We start from the raw sequence: 24,600 nt of genomic DNA, 5'->3' as shown, positions 1-24,600 counted from the left end.
ACACCCATGAATCGCCATGCTATCAGGGGCCCGTTTCATAAAACTTGTATCAGTGACAACTGCCACATTTCTATGATAAATTTGCTCCCAGCCAATCAGATGCAAGGATTTCAGTAACTTGTCACATCTATGACAACTTGTCACTGATGACAAGTTTTATGAAACGGGCCCCAGGTCTTTAGTCAAAGTAGCACCAACATGATAGAAGACAAGGTACTGTATTCCTCCGCTACCATTCAATATTTCATCACACAGCTGCTGACAAAATTGGATTAACTTACTTTTGTGTAAATACAAAAGTTGAAGTCACGGAAACAAGAGCTGTATGATAATCTCCATGAGAAGTAATGCCCAAATCAAATACATTTGGTGACACGTGTCTTGTCATGATAACACACAATTTGGAAGAGGAAAGCCTACAAATAACTTTGCCAACATTTATTACTGTAAACATGCTTCAGCCCTGTAGAGCATGGAGTCACAATTCGTCGCTGGGGCGACAAGACCTCGTATCTACAAAATGTCAAATGTTCAAGAGAGCCAAAAAACATGGCGGCCAAAGCACTATACCGAATGGGATAGCCTTTCCTTTGACATGCCGTGGTGGCTTCATTTTCGGAGTATGACAGTTGGGATTTGGACAAGACATCACTTAACCAATTATTTGACCATTAATAAAAAAAAAGTCATTTTCACCAAAATTGCAGATACAAGGTCTTGTCACCCTAGCGACGAATTGATCCTACAATAATAACAGCCCCTGTGAGTAACGCAAATCAATAGTCTGATCGAATGCACAGTACTCTATCTCTTTATGAAACAGAGCAACAACAACAACAACAAATGTACTGTCAGTGATTGTACTGTATACATGATATATTTTGCCGAGTTGATTATTTTTAGGAATTTCACGCATTGACTAATATTCACAAAATTAACAACTCAAAAATTATTGGCTCCTGTTTACACATAAATGCATGCTCTGTGCGCTCCAACTTTGGAAATCACTCATTCTTTTTCTGACAAGGGATAACACATCTTGCTCACTCTGTAACCATAGTTTTCAGTCATGAATCCAACAGCTAACAAAATTGTCTTACTAGTCCCAATTCGGGAAATATTACATTTGTGATCACAAGGTGAATGCAGTACATGTACATACCCATGAATACACACATAATACAAACAAGGCTTTGGAATGAAATAATGATGTAGGACAGTGCCCTCACCTGTTACAACCTCCAAGCTATCGTAGCTCAGGGGATAAGTCCACAAACCTTAAATCAGGAGGTCCCTGGTTCAAGTCCCCTGGTAGCAGTGGTTGTGCCCCTAGGCAAATCATTTTATCTTCATTGCTTGGCTCTTCCCAGGTGATTTAAAACTATCTACATCTTTGCACCTGTTCATCAGCATTTAATTGCTTTCTCAGTGTCCATGCAAACTATGTCCTCACTCAAAACACATAACGCGGTACACTTCTGCGGTGCTATAGAGGTACAATAATGTCATAACAACATCTGGCTTGACAGCAATATTCAGACTGGTCTTTCAGAACAAATACTGTGAGAATCACTCTCTGTTGTCTGTATGAAAGGCCAATACGTAGGGAAGATTCAAGGTAGTTGGCTATCCCAAGACACGAAACCTGCCCAGCACAATGATACCTCAAAAAATACAATGAGATCACACTTTAAGCATGTCTCTCCTTGCAACTGATAAAGCCAGGAGCTGTGGATGGCTCTTAATCATTACAACTCCATAGTAGTCATTATACATAGAAAAGCTGCAAAGATGATATGAACATATCTTGCATCTACTTCAAACACTGGAAGTCTACAACCAAACATTTTAGGAATTACACTGTATTACTGTTTCATGCTGTAAATACTGATGGATTTATATTCTAAGATACAGCTCATTTTGAAATGGTTGTAACTAAACAGTGATTTTATGAAAATTACCCAAATTACCTTCTTCTGCATACCTGGGAATAAATTTTTAAATTCTATGTTCAAAACAACACTTTCTGCATTTTTTTTCTCGAGTAAGATGAATTTCGCATAAACTTAAAATTTTGTACAAACATCTGATGAGGAATATGCCTTTTCAAAGCGGTGCCCTGTCTTGTAAAAAGGCTACAATTAATATGCACTGGAAATGCTGTGGCATTTCCATCTATTCAAGTCCCAATTAAAAGGTAAACTGTCAGTCCAAAATATGACAAATTTAGTCCTGCTACAGCAGTGTCAATCAGCAAGTACAGATTTTGTTGCACTGAAGTAGGATTCCCACTTTATGAGGTTCCTTTTAATCAGGTGATCACTGTACCATCAAAACCATTATTGGCTCGATCAGCACAATCAGCTGATTTCAGATGGACACAGATTTATTGAAACTTTTGCACTCTCCAAAGAGACATCCTAGAAGGCCATTTAATCCACCTGGGGGGTGTTTCACAAAGCTGTTCGTAAAGTTACAAACGACTTACAAACGACTGGTGATCAGTTCTTGTGCTGAATTATTGTACTTCTCATAAGTATAGCACATCAGAACTGATCACCAGTCGTTCACAACTCGTTCGTAACTTTACGAACAGCTTTATGAAATAGGGCTCTAAACAGAACATATTTCAAGGCACAGAATTGGGTTTGCACGCAATACATTTGTACTTCACACTACTTGGCACTACTGGATACTACCATTTTGAGTAAAACTTTGGCAAGCCCTTGGCCGAGCATTTTGGTAACTTGAGGACATTTGTTACAAAAGTGTGAATGAGCTCTGACAATCTCCATCAATGAGTCCATTGTCACCCATGACACAGTAAGGATACCTTGGTAAAGTATCCCAATCCTAGCCCACCTGCCATATGGGGGGGGGGGGGGGGGGGGGGGGGGTGGAGACTATGTTAGAAACTTAGAAGAGGAGATAGTGTTGCCCCTCAGTACACCCCTTCATTTTGTTAAAAACAAACAAACAAAGAATTACATGGCTACATCATTTCCAAACAATTAAAAGGATGGAAACACAATCTCTATTTTTGAGCACTATGATCTCTTTTTTCTAATAAATCCCCACCCCATCCCCCCCACCCCCCACCCCCCCCCCCCCCCCCCCCCCCCCCCCGTTTCCCCAATTTATGTATATCTGAATGTTCATGTCTTCATAGTCATTGCGACTGTGACTGTCCATATGGTAGCAATTTGTTGGGGGACTCAATCCTACATGACCTTGAACATGACTGAAAACTGTAACGCAATAAACTTTTAGACATAGGACCAAAGAAAACATGCCATCTTAGCAACTCAATCCCTTGCTCTACTTTGTTCTCTTATTGGCACCCATACTTGAGTCCTCTCTCTGTCTATTGGCACTTAAGTGTATGTCTGGAAACTAATTGTCAATGAATAGAGATTACCTAATCCCCCTAATCCCTATTGTGTCACCATGGCCTCCCTTCCTGTTGGACTGAAACACAACGCTACACATGAGTGAGCTTGCTAAATTTGCACCTTTACACCTCATGTTTGAATGATCTGCTGGAATGCAGACAAAGAAAGGTTGGCAAGTTTTGAAGCTACCTGCGTGGACACATAAAGGGTTATGCAAGGTTTGCTGCAGCATGCAACATGCAGTATGACAGTGGTAAGCCTGTTCGTTTTCTTGTAGCAATTTGATCTATTTTTCTTTCCTTTTTCTGTTCTTCCTCGTTGCCCTCTCAGTCGGAATCTGGTGGAGCATCCACAAAGCTTGAAATCATGAACACAGCTTCCTCCGATGTCATCTTCTTGGTCTGATATTGGAGATGATGGTGAAAAACAACAGCAACAACAACGAAATTAAGATTTGTCAATAAAATTCTTTCACTTGGGCAGAAGGGGTCCGGATCTTACAAACTAAGGAAAGGCATTTCTCATGCTTTGAAAAAGAGAAAATGTTCAGAGTAGCCATAAACACAACAGCTACATTTTGAATGTTTCATACTTATATTTCAACAATTTGCTGCCCATACATGAGGCTGACTTTTTGACATAATCTTACAATCCTAATGGTCATTTTTATATTAAAGGTCCACAATTCAATACAGAGTATTCATGTACTACACTAAATCATTGTGGTCTTAAACAGTTGCCTGAAACACTGCCGTCTGACTACGTCAAAAGACCATTCATTGCTTCTCCTTGTTGTTTACATTCATTCATGTATTTGACATCAAGCACTGCAAAGCATGGGGGGGGGGGGCTCTCCCTCTCGATATATGCCATATTTCAATGGCAACATAATTCAATCGAGTTCTCAATTATCAATTTCTTACACGATAAAAAAAAATGAAAAAATTCAATTGGAATTGATGCATTCCATACAACTACAATATGATTATTCTTCACATATTCAACGACTGACTTTGGTGTATGCTCCAATACAATAAGCCAGTTCACAGTTAGCATTTAATAGTCTGCAATGACCTCTCCAACCACAGACTTTGCAAAACATGGAATAGTCTTCAAGATGAGCTGTTGAAAACAGCCATGCAGGGAGTGGTAATTTACGAGTCAGTGCTGCATGAATGGCTTTTGTTAAATATTGCTGAAAAGAATGCACATTCACCTGTAAATACCAATCTGCCCCTGGTTCATTTATAACACAGTTGTCATGAAGCCCTATCTAGGATTTGAATACCTCAGTTGCAAATCCATTTCAAGAGAAGTGCCTTGAACAGCACATGCTCAGATTGGAACTGTGAACTGGCTTATTCTTTTGACCTTCTGCTTGGTTGTAAATCAGGTTAATTGCTGTTGAAAGAAATGTTTTCAAAGAAAAGTCTGTCAGGACATAAATCATGCCACCACCTGATCTCCAAAATTGTTATAAGAGCAAGATGTTTTCAAACCTGAGTTTCTGGATCTGCATGCTTCCTCTTCCTAGTCCCTGGGATGAGTTCTTCCTCAGGGAGACCACTGATGAGAACAGAGTCGCTTCCCTCCTTCTCTTTACCACTAATTTTGTCTCCTTCGTCATCTTCCATGAAATCCCTTGTCTTTTCCTCCTCCTTGTCCTCCTCCTCTTCATCTTCCTGCTCCTGCTCCTCTTCCTCTTCCTCCCCCTTGTCTTTTTCTGTCATCTCTTCCACCAGCTCTTCACTCCCCTCTTCAGTCTGTGGCACCTCAGGATCTTTGCTCTTCCCCTCCACTGCCGTTTTCTCGCTGGAGCTACCTGCGGATGTAGATGCGGACCGTCCAAAGGAGTTCCCTGGTGGGCTCCTTGAACTCTGGGGAGAAGAAGGAGTGGCTGGATCAGGGAGCTTGGGAGGCGTGTCTGCCGCTGATGCCAGTGTACTGGAGAGGGAAAATGCTGCTGCTGGAGTTTGGGGCGTGGCTGCCTCCAGGGATGACCCCAAAGTGAGGAGGGATGGACTAGCAGATGGGCGTGGCACTGCCGGGGTCCTCGGGTGGATGATGGCATTGCAGATTAACACAGCTTCTGTACACGTGCTTGACACCTACATGACCATATTTATAAATACATACACAAACAGTTATCAGGATAAACTCCCTCTTTCCATCAAAACTCTTATTTTTGCCAACTCAGGAAAGCCACTTGGTAAAACAAAGCGGCTGACGTGTTTAGAAGCAGCCACTAAGTGTTTAATGAAAAAGTCATACAGCTCATTGAATTGACATTAAAATACGGCAGCTGATTTCTCATTCATAAATGTGTGGCTCTTTTTAATGATCATAGTGATCATTTGTATACATGAATTGTGATATTAAACTTGGATTTGTTTTCTTTCTTTTTTGAAATTTTCCCACCTAGCCGTCTTGGAAAGACCATCTGAAAAAAAACAAGGAAGATAATTACGAACACTAAATGATCTTAATTACATTGTACTATACTAATCTGATATTCAAATATCTGTCTTAGTATTTGAAATGGCCCATTTACGAAAATTCTTTCCTTGTCCTTTTTCAAAAACTTGGTACTCCATATTTGTCACTGCAGGAGCCACAGGGTAGCTAATGAGATGAAACGTTCTTCACACAAGAGTTCTTACCATCTGTATTCTAATACAGGGAAACCCCAATATAACGAGGTTGCCAGGGCCCCGTTGCTAGAAACTTTGCGTTTAAACGCAACTTGCAACTGATTGCCACTGGCCAATCAAAATCATTGTTGCATGCATGTCTTCTTAATAGGGCAGACCCTGAGCCAATCAGAATGGTTGTTTCAAAATTAGCAATTATTTGCAATTGATTGCAACTTTCTTGCAACGGGGCCCAGGACTGCAAATTTTACCTTATTATAACCAGTACCTGTTTGTTTTGTATTGTAAAAACATACTAAAAGTTTTGTAAACACACTAAAAAGGCACCAGCTAAAACAGAAGTGGAAAACTGAGACCCCCGAATTTACCTCATCAAAAGCGGTACCTCGTTGAAAGTGAGCTTGTTATAACTGAGTTTCCCTGTAATAATTCAGGTGTGCTTGGTGTTTTATTCAGGACATTTGGTAATTACTATTCACAGTGTCCAATATCACTGGCAAGATTAATCTTACTTTGAGGCTGGCATCAGTCTTGCCCTTCCGGAAGATGCCGATGGCCAATTTTGTCACTGACGAGGCCTGGGGGTGAGGCACGAGCACCTCGGCCAAGAGGACACTGTACAGGCAACGTCGGCAGTCTGGGTCAGAGTACGGGGCCGAGAGTTCTTCTGATGAGCTGCTCTGTATTCTAACCAACTGGGCAGTGACAAATTTGCTCATGTCCTGGAGAGTGAAATGCCAAAGGGTGATACTGTTTGTACATAAACTTACAATTTCTGGGACTTTAACTCTTCATATGCCATGGTGCTGATCCTCTCTGTACCACCGTATTCTGAGACCGCAATGCTCAATCTCCTTAGGAAAACATTCTGTTCTTCAAAGATAAGTAACTTCTGATAGAAGTGCTTATGCTAAAATGCAGTACAGTAAAATTGTGGAGAAAACTGCCGGCTTTGCTGTGATGTAAACATGTGTGCGGAATGGAATCTTGCGTAACGCTTTCAATGTACGGTGGCATAGGCCTACTCCAATTTATCAATCAGTTTGTGCACAGTTGTGCATTTGAGCAAAACATGTAAAGTTGGCAAGAAGTCAAATGAGTACAGCGTGCAGAGGTGGCACACAAAAGAGTTAAATTTGGCATGCCGATTGGGTTGAGAAGGCTGTAAACCAGCTTTAGGCTCACCTCGTAGGAGTTGGTCTTCAGTTTCATTCCACCAGTCAATACTAAGTGCCTTAGAGCTAAACAGGGAGAGAGAGAAACATAATTTTGTCACAAACCATGTCTTTTCCCTAGCAAAGATTTCCCAATTATACAATCATGAATAATACATGAGACCAGTGTAATTACAAACATTTATTCACAAATATTCACAGAAAGGTAGCAAATCTCTTGATAAAATGGACACTGTCTATGAAAATTCAAGAAAGCTCTATCACCATGATTCTTTATAATCCTACAACAATAATCACAATAAATCTCTCACATCTCTGCACTTTTTTTTTTTCAGTATCTTAAATGGTGACGGCCACCATATGCAATCACTTATGCAAGTATTCAAAAAAAAAAAGATGACACTAACTTTCCCATTCTGGTTAAAGGGATGATCTCATAGTATTGGTTGAGGTGAGAATTCAGCTTTCAACGTTTCGCAAGATATGTAGAAACCACTCTACGACATAGTGTACTAAAGAGCATACAATTTTAAGGGGAATTGAAAGCTTATTTTGATTTTGATTTTGAAATGACTGAGATATCCACACACAAGGTAACACAAAGAGATCCTGTCACATTCTATTAGGATCCTTTTTTTTGGGGGGGGGGAAGGGGATATCTCAGCCATTTCAGGACTAATTTTCATCAAATATACTGAATTTCTCCAGGAATTACATGTTCTTTCATATTTCACAGGAGGTTTTTAAGATCTTGCAAAACGATAAAAGCTGAATCGTCACCTCTACCAATACTATACCCTCCCTTATAAGTGAATGCAAATGTACATTCATTAGTCATTTGTTAGCACATAAGGAATCATTGACTATCGATACTGCTCAACATAGGCGCCGGAAGTGGGGGGGCAGGGGGGGCGGTCGCCCCCCCAATCCAAAAAGTGGGGGAGCAAAACGCATTTTTGCCCCCCCAAAAAGCCCCCCCCCCAAAAAAAAAAAAAATAAAAAAATAAACAAAATAAATAAATAATAAAAATAAATGAATAAACAAAGAAAATAAAATAAATATGTATATATATGAATAAAAGGGAAAAAATATGGCTACAAACGGCAGCTTTTGGACTGTAAAATGTCAAAATTTTCAAGCTCGCTCGCTTCGCTCGCTCGCATCCAGCAGTTGAGCCCGGTGCGCCTCCCCCTTAATTTCTAAAGCGAAAAACATATAGCTACGACGGCAGTTGTTGGACTCTAGAATGTCAAAATTTTCAAGCTCGCTCGCATTGAATCGTTATGCCATTCTCCTAATGTTGCTGACAGTAATTGCCAGTAGTTGCGCCCGATGCCCCCACCCCTTAATTTCCAAAGCGAAAGATAAAATATAGCTACAAACGGGAGTTTTGGGACTGTAAAATGTCAAAATTTTCAAGCTCGCTCGCTTCGATCGCTCGCATTGAATCGTTATGCCTGCACTCTCCTAATGTTGCTGCCATTAATTGCCAGCAGTTGTGCCCGATGCCCCCCTTAATTTCCAAAGCGAAAGGTATAGTTACAAACGGGAGTTTTTGGACTGTAACATGTCAAAATTTTCAAGCTCGCTCGCATTGAATCGTTATGCCACTCTCCTAACGTTACTGCCAGTAATTGCCAGCAGTTGCGCCCGATGCCCCCCCCCCCCCCTTGATTTCCAAAGCGAAAGATATAGCTACAAACGGGAGTTTTGGGACTGTAAAATGTCAAAATTTTCAAGCTCGCTCGCTTTGCTCGCTCGCATTGAATCGTTATGCCATTCTCCTAATGTTGCTGCCAGTAATTGCCAGCAGTTGCGCCCGATGCGCCGCCCCATTAATTTCCAAAGTGAAAGATATACTGTAGCTACAAACCCCTTTTTGGGACTGTAGAATGTCAAAATTTTCAAGCTTGCTCGCTTCGCTCGCTCGCATTGAATCGTTATGCCATTCTCCTAATGTTGCTGCCAATAATTGCCAGCAGTTGCGCCCGATGCGCTACCATTTATTTCCAAAACGAAATATATAGCTACAAAACTCCAGTTTTGGAACTGCAGAATATCAAAATTTTCAAGCTCGCTCGCACTTTATTGTTATGCCATTCACCTTATGTTGCTGACAGTATATAATTTGTCGATCGTTTCACACCGTCATTCCATAATTCATGTAAGGAAAACTTACAATGTTCCTCAATGACTGCGTTGTTGAATGTATCACATTCCGTAATGTCTTGTAGTCCCATTATTGCTCACGCACACACGCACAAGCATACAGACCGTCAAAATTACTTTATGGTTCCCCCCATGTTTCGACCCACCGTACGCCACTTTACATATATATAATATATATATATATATATATATATATATATATATATATATATATATATATAATGTGTGCGTGTGCGTGTGTGTGTGTGTGTATGTGTATATTGTGTAACATATGCATGGTCTAATCTTGAGCCCCCTCCAATGTTTGCCCCCCCAATCCAAAACTGCTTCCGGCGCGCCTGCTGCTCAATATTCATAGTTGATAAATGGATTAAAACACTAAAATGAGTCTAGCTGAGGTTAACATTTGAGACACAGCCAGTTTTGGATAACTTCTGATATGTCACAATAAACTAAGTATTACAGAGAAATTTCTTTTCACACGTTTGCATTTACTTCACTTCTCCTCTACATTCACTTCTGCCATACCTTTCAAAGCAACAACACACAGCCTTTGAGAAGCATAGACCATCGTTTCTCTCAAGGGGGGATCTTCTTTGCTCTCTCCCTTTTGACCTTTCACCTTTAGCTTCCCTCCTTTCTTGTCGCTTTTCATCTGTACTGATGCAGCTAGCTGGAAGGAAAATTAGCAACACACTTATCAGATTCTAGCAAATAGCATAGTGTGATTTGTTGTTTTTTTCACCTCCAGTTTATAGGAATACATTATCCAATCATGTTGACTTTACTGCTATCAGACACAATTCAAATGCTTATTTCTCGCTGTCATGCTGTACCTTGTGTTAGGGGTGCTTCCCTCCACCCCCCCCCCCCCCCCAAATAAGCAGTGTGCTTTATTTGTCACATACGGTACATGTACATATCAGAGTTCTACAAAAGATACAAGAGTCAAATTGTGACCCGCTACAACAAAAGAATCTGAAAGTCGGGGAAGGTCAATTTTTTGAAAATGACATGGCATTATTCCCTTACTCTTCCACTGTAATTTCATTAATAACAAGTCTCTTAAAATGACTCGGTTGCAGATATATGGATGATTTTATGAGAGCATGTCGAGTGGTCAAGAAATCAGCGTTTCCAGAAAACCGCCTTCAAAGTTTTCCTTCCGAGGCAATCGTGATCAAGGGGAGGTAAGACAGTTTTCACCTCTTGACCATGGAAGGTATGATCCTAGCAACCTCGCCGATGTTCATTCAAGCTTAGCGCCAGCGGTCTACGCATGACTAATCACTAATGCACCTATCAATTGTAAGACCCACTAGGTGACCCCCGGGAGATGTCAGTCATGGTCAAAGGAGAGTCCACTTCTTATTACCATGTACACACCCTCCGTCGCCACTTTGGACTCACCATTCAATGAATTATACGCACCCTCCGTCGCAATTTGGACTTACCTCCACAGAATTTGACTTTCCATCTTACGCACATCGGGTTTTGGAGGTTTCTTGATGTCTGTAACTTGTGTCTTCTTTATTTTCACTTGCTACTAATTAAAATCTATCAACAGAAAATTTTGACCTTAAAATATAACAAAATTATAACAGTAGTTTTGATATGGAAAAATATCCCTCGTAAATATTTATTGTTGGAACATTTTCCCCCTCCAAATTCAAATTCGTCGTTCGAGTACATACAGATCGTGCAGTGCATGCGCGTGAATATGTGCTGCTGCACGGTTACAACTAATGTGCATGCGCATGCATTTTGTACGTTGCGCTATAGCGGGACTATTTTTTTGTAGTCGAGTGGCGCTGGCAGTAGTATCGTACGTATACCACTGCACCCGACTGTACTGCATGCACCGTTATTAATGCCCACATGTTGTATTGAACGCCGTGCGTTTTCAATGCCAAACCAGCAGCAATCGCAACCGCACGGCACTGCCACACGAAATACATGTACTTTCAAAGATAGCAATCGTGAATAGGTAAGCCTACATGTACATTCATTTTCAATTGGCTTTGAAAAACTGATGTTTCTTTGAAGTGTATTATTGCATTTGTCAAATATTTGAACTGCAATAGTATTTACTGGTTGTTTTGAAGAGTTCTTGTTCACATGCATTCACTGATTCTACATTCATGTACATGCGTTGATCGACGCATCCACGGTATACGGTACCGGTCCTGTGCGTACGTGCGTATATACAACGCGCGTTCGGTGCTGAAAGTAGTGCCAACAGTGGACTAAATTGGACGCACCCCGTACGCACATCGGGATCCACCCAGTAAAGAGACTGACATTGCCCCACCATAACGTCTCTGGCGCGACTCACCAAAGGTGTCCTTGACGGTGCCCTGAGTCCATAATTTTGGCGCAAGTACTCACCCATGACGCACTTCTCCCGGGGGTCACATAGTGGGTCTTACAATTGACAGGTGCATAACCATGATGCCACGCACTGACCAATAAGATCACTCCCTCGTTGCTAGGGGCTGAGTCTATTTGAGGCCCTAAATCCAAATCTTTGGACACGTTTCTCTTCCATTGAAAGTTGGAAAATAATGGCCCAGAAAAATGCATTTCTTGCCTTTCCTTTGATCATAATCATAGCTTCGAAATTTTGGCAGATGATGGACGATACATTAGACTACAAAATTATGCAAAAAAAAACCAGAAACTCAATGGTTTTGCCTGATTTTGGTGATCTGACTTCAAACTCAATTTTCTCAGTCAGTGACTTTCGGATATTTTTGCTGTGGTGGGTCACAATTATTCTCCGAAATTAGAAGCTGCAAACCACGAGAAACATGCGACCATCACAGTCAGGTTCCCAATATCAGCTTGTCATTCTCTGATGTAGAGTTTACATGGAGCACACAGAGCAGGTTCCTCATATCAAATGACTTGTTTTAAGAGGAGTAGGAATACCCCTTTGTATTTTCCTTTTCTTCTGCACTGATCTCCCTAAACAACAACAAAAAATGCCCCAGAGAACCTCTCCACCATTACATCAATGTATGCATCAACATCTTTCCATTTTCAAGTTAACCCATGCTAATAGACTCATGTTATTCTTTTTCTCTTTTTTGCTTATTCATCTAATCTTCATGTATAATGAAATCACACAATCAATCCAGTCATACATCTAAAGCTAAAACATAGTTCAAGAAGGGTTCAAAATTCATCTTCCACCATTTGGAATTTGCTTGCAATATGCTGAAAGACTTCACCAAGAAACTTGTCTGGCAGACACTATTTGCCGGGATAATGAGTTGTTTAGGAGTATTTTGAGATCAAATGCATGAAATAAATAACTTCAGGTCAGTGTCCCAGACTTTTATTCCTGAGCACCCTCCCCATTCAGTAGTGGGTACAAGTGTAGGTTGGACATTACTAGTACAATGTATATGATGATGGAAACTTGCTCTAGCAATAGCATTGAATCGCACATGGCTAAGAAGCTGTGCATGCAATCCACTTTCTCACAATGGATACTGCTATGGCCCAATAAATTGTAATCGATGTAATCAATTCGAAACATCTTGTAGCAACGATGATTGTGAAAGCTCTGTGAGTGCAATACTTTCATGATTGGAACACTTCTGGCATACCTTTTTGGGTAATGATTCACATTTTTGTCTTTATCCAACTAAAATTGTCTCATCACAACATTATTTCACACATTTCTTTAACTATACACAGCCCAGTCGCTGTATAAATAGCGACAGGGCTGTACCGGAGTGGCCCACAACACAAAGCAAATCGCCTTACGATCGCTTAGAGTTTTGATACTTGACATCATATTTTGTCACCTCAAACTCATGAAATGTAATCTTCATTAATGACACTATACATAGCTATGTTATCAATATTGACATACACATTTCACAACTTACTGAAAATGAAGATTATATGCAGCATGTGCGAACGGTACATCTGATAATCGGGAGTTCTGAATGCACTTTTAAAGGTCATGCTGTCGACCGTGCTGCTACCAAAGAGCGCACGCACGCGATAGATCGCTGCACTTCCACCCACACACGCGCGCGCATAATTTGCAGAGTGGTCAACGCGCCATTTTGAATTCAGCAACGATGAACCCCGACAGTCGGGGATTGCACTAGCAAGTGCCATTTTTTTGTTCCATGGACTTATCGCAAGGGCTCTCTATGGACTTATGTACCTTCTGTAATACAAGCATGCACTTTACGTGAGTAACGTATAAATTTCTATAGGTAACCTATAAATTTTAATAAGTTTTGTAGTTGTGTTGTGGTTTCCGATGTGATGGCGAGGCCCTGCCTGTCTGACGCCATGCTTCACGCGGCGTCTGGTCGGGCTAACATTTCTTATGCATACGTCTCCATTTAAGAGTATAACTCGACAGTTTATGCAGTCATATGGAAACTAAGTTTTACCTTTAACAACAACCAACACTCACCTTAGTGGTGACAGACACCGGACTTGCGTCACTGATGCACCAACTGACAAGCTTGTCACCAGCCTGCTCTGCAAGGCCAGATGATGCTCCGGCCACCTCCAACCACTGGACTATGGAAGCATATGTCGTACTGCGTAGAGCGCTGTTTCAGAATCAAAGCAAAAATTTGGGGTTAACTTGATCTGAAATAGAGAGCCAGAATGTGGAAAAAATGCTGTACTTATGGCACACTTATATGAAAGTTAAGAAGCAACATATGTCTTATTTTACCTGAAGTGCAGCCGCTTTTCATTGGTCCATCCCAAAACATTGATATACATTTGGTTGATACGGTCATTGTAGTGATTTGCACAGCAGCTGCAAGGAAAACACAAAATATGATATGAAGATGCACAAAGCATGTGATGAACCTGTAAGAGTTAAGAAGTGTCCTACAATGAGCGATACAAAAAAAAAAACAATAACATAATTTTCAACTTGTCACGTAACAGAGGCTTGAGGCCACAACACTAATGTCATTAATGATTCAAATTCTTGGGGCCTTAAGTATCATTTCAGGGTTTGAGAATCACACACAGTATGTACACACACACACACACACACACATGCACACACACACACCTCACATTCAGGGGCAGCGCAAAAGGGTTTAAAATGTATGCAAAGGGTTTGTCTATCAAAGGCTAGCAAGAGGTACATGTACCATCGATTCTTCACGCCAAACTATTAAACTGCAATAAAAAAAAAAAAAGAAGACGACTTCAGAAGAGTTTGATTATTTTTCATAATCGGCTAAAATATAAAGAATAAATTACTCTGACTTGTTCATGCGCATAGAGACAAATATCTCGCATGTATCTCTTGTCACCCTACATCTTATGATGATAAGCACTACATACCTCTTGATAACTGATGTCAGAGTTTGTATAGCAGCCTGGTGAATTCTTGGTATGACAAATGCCAGCATGGAATTCTCCATCGTCACATGGCTTGCCTGAACACATCATAATAAATACAAACACAACAACAACAAGATTCATATATGAATCGCAGTTATTTTTTTCCTCTGCATGCACGAATTTGAAGCATTCAAGTACAATTCTACCCCATATCTAAGATGATTTTCAATAGAGTAAAACCAGATGATCAGACTGATAGAAGTTTGCACCAAAATCACACATAAAGCAAGAAAGTGAAAGAATATTAATTAAATTTCATGATTTCACTGGATATATGCCATTGGGAGAGGCTACAATTTTATCATATTGATATCCCATTGGTCTGTACACAATAAAAATACATATACATGTATTTCAATTTAGTTTGTGTATATGAAATGTTTACTTTTGCAGGAAAAGGGCATGTACACTATTCACACCATTATACTTGCTCTTTATTCACCCACATGCTGACAAATACAATAAACAACATACAAGCAAGTAAATGGTGGCTTTGCTTAACCCGTTGAGGACGAGTCCTGAGTATACTCGGGCAGGTGTCTATGGGAAAAGCGTGTTGTAGCAAAATCAGTCTGTCCTCAATGGGTTGATGTTTGGTTCTTGCATGATGGAAGGGTATGATCAAATATAATGAGCATCGTGGTAAGTAATGTTCAGTGGTCAGCGTTCTGTACCCATAACATTCCGGTCAGTCATTTCATCCCTTCAGTATTTAGCTCTGTTTGCCCACTGGCACAGGTGTCTGGAAACTAACAATCAATTGAAAGAGATTACCTAATCCCCCTAATCCCTATTGTGTCACCATGGCCTTTCTGTTGGACTGAGGCACATTGCTTCATCTGAGTGAGCAAATATGAGCATCGTGGTAAGTAATGCTAAGTGGTCAGCCTCCTGTACCCATAACATTCCGGTAAGTCATTTCATCCCTTCAATATTGAGCCCTGTTTGCCCACTGGCACAGGTGTCTGGAAACTAACAATCAATTGAAAGAGATTACCTAATCCCCCTGATCCCTATTGTGTCACCATGGCCTTTCTGTTGGACTGAGGCACATTGCTTCATCTGATTGAGCTTAAAGCCACTGTTTACCATTGGGAACAGTGATTACAAGAAAAAAAAAGTTTGAGTTATCACATTTGATGCATGAGTATAGTTCAGTTGTATCACAAAACATCCTACCATACAAAAATTTTGCAGTAAAGCCACAAATATAAGGAGATATCACAAATTTTCTCAATAATCCAGATGGTTTATTCTAAAAATGATTTTGATAAAAATATTGCTCATATGTTGCATATTCAACAATACTTAAACGTTGATTATACTGATTAACATTTTTACATTTGTTATTTCTATCCCCAACTCACATTTTAGAACTATTTTGAAGCGCTAAAGCTGTTTGTTTGTTTTTAATCTGCAAATGGTAAATAGTGGCTTTAAACTACACACCTGGGCAGAGAAAGGGTTAAAAATTCATCCACCAACAATTAATAGATCATGACATCAGGTATGCCACAATAGAACATGTACACCCGTGAACAACAATTGCCCCCACAAGATGTACTCACGACTGAGTTGCATGTGACATCCAGGGCTTTTGAGATGAAGTCAAGAATGTCCTTCAATGGGACTATGGTACCTTCGGGGAAATGTTCACTGTGTAACAGGAGGGGTAGAAAACACACAATGACACTTTACACTCTATTAGATAAACATAAACTGATGGAAATTCAGAGAAGTTGATTAATCACATTATAAGTCTTTCTTCCAAAAGTCAGATTGTTTCTTTTGTTCTTTAAATGTATGCAAATCATATGCTGTCATTTATTAAGGTTACTCTGTTATCAACCCCAAAACTCACCAGAATCTTGCCTGGAGTTTCTCAAACCTAGCTAAATAAAATGTACCATGAAATAAATTAAAAGTTAACGTCATCAAAAACAAAATACAAAAATAGAAAAAATATAACATTTTGATATGAATCATGTATAAAACTTGAAGAAATCAGCTAGCCAAACTAAATTCAATCAACTGACAACACTTGAAGTGAAATGTACATGCATGGAAGAAAGAAGATTAATATAGAATGATTCCGTTGTAATGGGTGGGGGATTCAATTATTATCTTATCTGAACATTTTCCTTTGCACTTAAATACTATTCCCTTTAGCAAGTAGTTACAAATCAACTTCTTTCTTCTTTTCTTTTCTTTTCTTTTTCTTTTTCTTTTTTAATTCTATGCAGCTATGACCAGAAAGGAAAGACACAGTGATTTTCAGACCATGACTTTTCCAATAACATCTACAACAAACTCTTGGTCCTTTGTCAGACTATACCCATTTTGTAAAATTCACAGGAAGCAGATGCACAGCAGTGCTGGAAGCTACCTTTCAGATTTTGAAAAGGTTCACAATCTGTACACATTGACAGCACGAACTAATTCCTTCACCATGAGACAACACACACAGAGGTCGTGTCATGTGCATTTAACGTGCCAGCGTTTGTTTCTAAGACAAGCATGCACCAGCACAAAGTCACATGACCCAGAGCCACGGGTATCATATTGAATTCTGGATGAAGAGCATGGCGATACCTGAGCATGTACTGTAGACAGCAGCAGAGCGTCTCAATGTGGTTTGTAAGCTGGAAGGTTCTCTTTGGTTCTTCAGTGGGGACTTTCGGAAGACGGAGAGGTTCCACATCACTGTTCGAAGTCTTGGGGTCATCAAGATCTGTGAAAAGTTTTTGAGAGTTTAGCAGAAGAACATACACATGATTTAATTCACAGGCAAAATTGTGAATCAGTGTGTAGGAAACTCCAGTTGTATACCCTGTTATCTCATTTATGTCATCTCTGTGTTGTTTAAGAACAATGATTACTAACATTGCAGCAAACCCTTCATAGAAAACAATACCGCTGGTCAATACTGACAGGTTGTCACATCAATCAAGTCACACAAAACTATCTGTCAGATGTGTATTTTCACTGTGGAAAGGTCACAAATGATGCACAGTCCCACGTATATGTATACATGTTGGATATATCTGCATGTCACTGGTTTGAAGCAGTCAGAATTTAAATCTAATTCTCAACATCATACAAACTCTAATTAACCACAAAGAAAGATACTGCAAATTAACAACAACAACAACAAACACACAAAATGGTGGATTTCATGTACAACTAGAAAAGCACTCTGAGAGCACAGACCTCCGCCAAGCACTACTTTCCACTACTTTCCACTGATGATCTTGCTCTTCCATAATGATCAGTGATTTTCACCCAAACGTATGCATGCTGAAAATCGCCCTATTTCCCAACATAGAAGCCTTTGTTATGTCATAAACCCTCTACTGTGTGGCGCACCTCGCCCTAGCAGAAACTACAGCACGCACTTTATTGCCCGTATGAAAACCTCATAAATGCGCAGCTTGAACTCCCAAGTTCATTGACCCTGCCTACCAAAATATAAAAAATCTTCATAAAATCAAAAAAAGTTTCTGGATCACTACCAAAATTAATCATTTGTTCCTTGTGTCATTCTCAACCTTCCCTGCAAGTTTCATCTAAATCCGTTCCCAACTTCACTTTGAGTTATTTTGCACAAGGACAAACCAACAAACGGAAACGAAAACATAACCTCCCTCCTTGGCGGAGGTAATAAAAAGAGTGTAACTAACAATAACCAGTGCCAGATACCCAGGTACTTTACTCACCACTGTGGAAGTCAGTGTACAGGTCAGCAAGTTTCATCCTCAGTGTGTGAAGCAGCCTGTTAACCAGCTCCAAGAAGGCTTCTCGGTGCTTGACCCCGCCGGACCCGCCCCCACCAAGCCTGGCCAGTAGAGGGAGACATAGCTGTGACAGCTGAAAATCAACAACATGCCCCACACATGCAGTTAGTCCATACCAGAAATGACACAATACCAGTGGCAGTTAGTAGTAGTTACATAGTAGTTACATAGTAGTAGTAGTAGTAGCAGTAGTAGTTGAAGTAGTAGAAGTAATAGTAGTAGTAGTAGAAGTAGTACAAGTAGTACGAGTAAAAGTAGTAGTAGCAGTAGTAGTAGAAGTAATAGTAGTAGTAGTAGAAGTAGTAGAAGTAATAGTAGTAGTAGTAGTAGTAGTAGTAGTAGTAGAAACAGTAGCAGTAGTAGTAGAAGTAGTAGTAGTAGCAGTAGCAGTAGTAGTAGTACTAAAGGTAGTAGTACTAGTAGTAGCAGAAGTAGTAGTAGTAGTAGTATGCATAATGCATAGAATACATAGGGTCTTATCACTTGCCCACCCCCCCCCCCACCTTTTTTTATGCTGGAAGAATGTAGTTATTTTTTTTCTTCTTCTTCTTGTTAGCTGATGATACCACGAAGTGACACCAGTAGTAGTAGTAGTAGTGGCAGCAATAGTAGTTGTAGTATAAACACAAAAACAGTACAAAGCACATGCAGTAAACCACAGTATCCTAGACATTTTACTTTTAAAATCTATAGAAGCAAATGCAAAAATTATCATCTATTTCAAGAAGCATTTTTACTCCAGTAAATAGAAAGAGATACAAAGTACATATAGCATGAGTTTGGAAAAAAAAATAGTAGCATTCAACTGAGAGAACTTGGCTGTTCATATCTAAGAAGCTCAAAGCACAACAATTTTCGAAACAAAAATCCTCATCTCAATATTTCCTACCCTCGCAAGGTGTGGCAGACCATTGGTTAGGTGCGCTATGATGAAATCTTCCAGGATGTAGCTGACGGTGGCACAGGGGCCTGGGAAGCAGCGCATACAGGCAGACAGCAGGCGAAGACTGGGAGCTGTCCACTGCAAAGAAACACATAATTTGTGTTGAGTCATAGGAGTCTTACAACAATATCTGGAGATCAAGGATACGTAGAAGACGTATTGTCTTCAACATGATGTATGAAACATCTATCCTTAAACACCCCTCCATCTTTTGTTTAATGGAGGGTAAATCACTTTGCTTTAGGTCCACAAAGTGACCATTGTCACATCTTAAGTTGTTCTGTGAAGAGAAAGGGACACTACAGAAGGCACAAGGAAAATATTTGTCTCTGGAAAACATAAAGACAAGGAGTCATTTTTGTTTTGTTTTGGGGCTTTTTTTCTTCTAAAGTTTGACATGCTGTATCTTGGTATAGATGCCATGCATAAACCTAAATTTTGGTGTTCTCATGTATCTGCCTAAGGATAAAAGTAGCAAAGGGGGGTGATGCCAAACTCACCTCCGCATCGCCATTCACAAGGGTCTTGAGGAAGGCAGGGATGTGGCCCGTGGCCAGCTCTCGGGCAACATCCGGGAGCTGGGATGCCCAACGGAAGACCTCGATGAGAATCGCTGCTGACGCCTCTATCACTGGAGGAGACTGGTGAGGCTACAAAGGGGAAATGGAAGCAAAATATCACACCTTGCCATCATCACTCATATTCCATCCTTGTCAATTTCTCACTACTACTTTTTTTTCTTCCATTCTACCTTATTCCATCTCACTATGTTGTCCTCTAGAGTGCACTACAGCTATGACGAACATAATCATAACAAAATCCCCATTACAACAAAGTGAGAATTCAGGTATCAAAATTATCATGTATTATACTTTTACATACTTTACTGTTCGTCTATAACAAAATTTTGATATAACAAAAGGAAACTGCTGGTCGCGATGACTTCGTTATGATAGGAGTGCACTGCAGTGGCAGATCCAGAGGGGGGCGCAACCGACGCACGCCCCCCCCCCCCCCTGCACTTTATTTTTCGTTTAAAAAAAAAAATGTAATGAAACCCAGAAGTGACACCAGAAATATTAGTTGCCCCCCCCCCCCCTTTAAAGAATTCCTGGATCCGCCCCTGTACTGTATTATATTTCATCTCAGTTAGGGAAGACTACCCCCATTAGTTTCTTTGTCAACTCACACTGTTATGACATTCAATCATACACCTCTTTACCAGTACTTTGTTTCCTCCTATCCTCTAAATCTTTCTTGTTTGCTACATTTTTTTCTTTCTTCTATTACATTTCATTAAAAAAAGGCATCACTTTGGGCAAGTTGATAGGGATGGTCTGACACTCTTAGTGGGATATCGCTCACTTTTCTCTTAAAAAGGGAGAGACATTTCTCACTTCTCATGTCTTCTCCCTTGTTCTCGATCTCAAATTCAACCACTGGCAAAATTGTCTTACCAGGTGCGTGTCCCAATTCTCAAAATCATGAGCTTTAATTCTGTGACATGAATGCTAAAAAAATGTGATTTGTGGAGAAAACGGTGTTCTGCAAATGCACTGCACTGCTTTTTCCATCGTCCAACCCAGGAGGCTACATTGTCTTAGCGTTCACGTCGCATATCTAAAGCTTGTTATTATTGTTTACAAACTATCACATTCTATTATTACTATTTGCAGTCAGGTTTTCTCAAGACTCACCTGGAAGAAGGAGATGAGAAGACGGGACCAAGTCACACTGTGTTTCAAAAAGGTTTCCTCAGAGCACTGGCCAACGATGGCTCTCAGCAGACACAGTCCCTCGAGTCTGTCAAAACAGAAAAAAAAAGAAAAAGAAAAATAGAATGTGGTCAACTACAACAATTCTGATTTTGAGTGCCAGTCGAAGTGAATAGCTTGATATGAACTCCTGGAAAAGAAAAAAAAAAAACATATAAAGTCTGTGTTAACTCATCAAGCCTTGGATGAATTGATAGAGGTGCTGTGGCAGAGGGGATAAGACTCCTGACTCCCAATCGGAGGACCCGAGTTCAATTCCTGCCTAGTGCTTACGTCCTTGGCCGAGATGTTTTTACCACCCCCAATGTCCCTCTCCACTTTGGTGAAAAAAATTGGTACCTGGCAACACTGGGGCAATTATAATGTCAGGGCCATCTGGTAGAGCAGTGGCTACCAACACTGAAGAGGCTACCCTGGATAATGAAGACCTTATCATTATTACCATAATTAAGCTGTAGATAATCATTTTGTCAGCATTAAATTGGCAATTCTCTGAATGTCACTGCATATATTGGAGAAAGATTACCGGTAGATAGAACTGGACAATTCACTGAAGGTGCGTAAAGTCAGAAGGAAATGCACACAAATTTGCCAACTTGAAAGCAATCCCAAATCTTACAAATGTATTGCCAGTTTAAGGAACAGATATATATGCATTGAGCCATAAAGAGGTTCTGAACTGGTACTCCAACACAATAATGATATAAATAAGTAGCAGAGGGTTCAAATCAAAGACAAATTTTTGTTCTATCCTATGAAATACTAGCAATGAATTAGTAAACAAATAAGAATGTTTCTGTCCTTTGACATTAGCACATAATATACATTTACACCCCCCCCCCCCCCCAACCTCATGAGAATAAGCCATTACCCCACAGATACACAAATATCACATTGAGTGAACAAAAGGAACTCCTGGTTCCTGCCAGCAGAGGGTTAATACACTGTACCTTGAAGCTGATGTAGTCAACATAGTATTCACTTGGCCTATCCAGTCCTGTTGTGTGCTTGTCTTCTGTAATAACAGCCAAAAAAAAAAGATAACATGAAAATGTTACTGTAGTTCATGATGACCTTCTGCATTTGCACTGAAAACGTCATGCTAATATTCCAAACATATTGTCAGGTGAGAATGAAGTAAGGGCCATAAGTTGCCGCTAAAGCCTTGGTGCCCTTTTCATTCTCACCCAACAATATTTCCCCCCATATAAATATACCTTACCACTTGTACCTTATTGTTTTACCCCATAGTCCTCCTCAAGGAAGGGTATTCTTAGCAGCTGATGACAGGGGAGTAATATTTCATTTCTAATGTGGTTTTAAAACCTGTAGTCATGCTTTGAATACATTCTTACTTTGAGACTTTACTACTTTGCAGGGTAGGTTATATCAGTGGGAAATGGTGTCCAGGAAAAAGGAGTGTTCCAGATAGTGGAGATGCGTTTCAAGTTCCATTTCCAGCATCACGTAATGGGTGCAATACAACTGAACTACTTTCACCTTGGTACTCTAGCACTCCATACATCATGGATTAGAGATCCCAACTTCGGTGTCGCATAATTATAAAACTGACAGTCTCTTTGTTGCAGACATTAAGAACATCCAGACGAATCCAGAGAAACTTTTGAGCGGGCTTTGACCAGTCACAGGCGATTGTAGCAGCATCAGAAATATTGAGACAAACCTGAAATCAAACAAGTGGTTCCACTGTCAATCCCTTACTCACTTTTCCAGCGAATATTGCATTGCTTTCCGAGCATCCCGTAGTCTGCTCCACCATGTAATGGACATCATTGCCAGAGGTCTTTTGAACTTCTTGCAGTAAGACTACACCAGCATTGTCAAGCAGAGTGAGTACATGTAAATTCTCCATTCTCAGCTAGTCAGCTACAGCTACAGCTGCCTACAAAACAAAAGATAGAATTGACAATGAAATAAAATATTATGAGAGTTAACATTCCTTTGATACCCCATTATAGGCCTACAGGTGATTTAATGAAAATACAATCCACCCCAGAAGCAGTCTAGACCCGATTCGATGTTATGCACCTCTAGAGGCTAGGTTCAGAAGTGCTCCTGATGCATTCTAGACTCTGTAGACCTATCAGATTCCTCACATGGAAGCAGAGCAGAACAGTGGATAGGACTCTTTGACTTTCAAGCAGGGGTCATCCGAAGTTTGAATTCCCTCACCTTCATGCCAACCAATGTCCTTTGGACAATTATGTGTTAATTGACATTGTATAAAGGCTGGCAGGACCTTTTGGTGGAGCAGTGGTAACACTGACTAGGGCTAGCCACCACCTGACTTTTATTAATTAAGTTAGGATTAATTTACTCTCTAGTGCTTGTTGTGGATGCGGTTTAGGCTCAGCGATACAGAGCAATTAACATACCAAAAGCTTTTGACCTCGCTGCCTGGTTTGCATAAAGTGAACAACGTGTTTAAACGCAAAACCGCTGGGGAAGTGTTGCAGGACAATCACAATCTCTCACCTCAAAAGCCATCAAATGATAAAATCTATACAGCAAATTGAAGGAGAAACTATTCTCTAACTTGCAATGTTAGTTTAACTATTTTGAGCTTGATTGAGGATAAACCTGTGAAATTAACGTCAAAACTTAACTTCCAAAAAAGAACATTTGGTCTAAGTAAAAAAGTGTTATTTCCTCACATTTTTCTTCATTGCCCATCATGAAACTTCGATTTTGTGGTCGTATGTCCATACTGTGTTCCAAATATCTTTTCTGTGATATTTGTCGCACGGTTACTTCGGGAAAAAAAAATCAAGATCACTGTCATTTGTGGCCCACGTGAAATCCATAGCGTAAGCGTTACACAGTCCCATGTATCGGTTTTCGTGCTACACGAAACAGTTTACGCACATTGCAGGGTTTGTCTTTCACCCACTCACCACCTTGTGGACCAAAACCGAACCCTGTCACCATGCGCTGAACCTGACACCACTGATTGGCTAGGCATGCGCTGACCAGTAGAGAACACATGCACAGGAGGATGATCTAGTTGTACATGTCCAGTACTTTCTCTTAAATTTGGTTGTCTATTTGCTCTGATTTTAACCTAACTAGACTAGTTCGGCAATTGTGCACTTTACGGCCCTATATTATCGGTACCTCATTCGCCGTGTGCTAAGGTGATATCCCACAAACCATTCCGCACTGAGCAGCTGGCGAGCTTCTCTTGCTGTATGGAACGCCGTTTGACAAGTGATAAGGTCACTAAAAGCCCGCCTCACTCACGGCGCTTCTCTGCGGAACTAGCTGATCACGCAAACC

At 40.3% G+C, this 24,600-nt stretch overlaps 1 protein-coding gene across 1 annotated transcript; it reads right to left on the bottom strand.

Moving 5' to 3' along the window:
* Nucleotides 1–3,718: 3,718 nt before the first annotated feature.
* On the bottom strand, nt 3,719–23,141 carry LOC139723811 (proline-, glutamic acid- and leucine-rich protein 1-like). Its single transcript, XM_071635018.1, has 16 exons — nt 23,030–23,141; nt 22,254–22,318; nt 21,226–21,331; nt 20,029–20,178; nt 19,475–19,606; nt 18,508–18,658; nt 17,384–17,522; nt 16,360–16,447; nt 14,732–14,826; nt 14,103–14,189; nt 13,833–13,974; nt 9,917–10,061; nt 7,229–7,284; nt 6,556–6,765; nt 5,132–5,500; nt 3,719–3,793 (listed from the first exon to the last, which is right to left on the bottom strand). The coding sequence occupies exons 1-16, from the start codon at nt 23,081–23,083 to the stop codon at nt 3,719–3,721; spliced, it is 2,064 nt and encodes a 687-aa protein (XP_071491119.1). The 5' UTR covers nt 23,084–23,141.
* Nucleotides 23,142–24,600: the final 1,459 nt, after the last annotated feature.

The sequence above is a fragment of the Diadema antillarum genome, unplaced genomic scaffold (genome assembly GCF_040938485.1).
Source record: "Diadema antillarum isolate AM-2024a unplaced genomic scaffold, OU_Dant_1.0 scf00000201, whole genome shotgun sequence".
Lineage (NCBI taxonomy): Eukaryota > Metazoa > Echinodermata > Echinoidea > Diadematoida > Diadematidae > Diadema > Diadema antillarum.
This window is presented reverse-complemented; position numbering and strand designations above follow the sequence as displayed.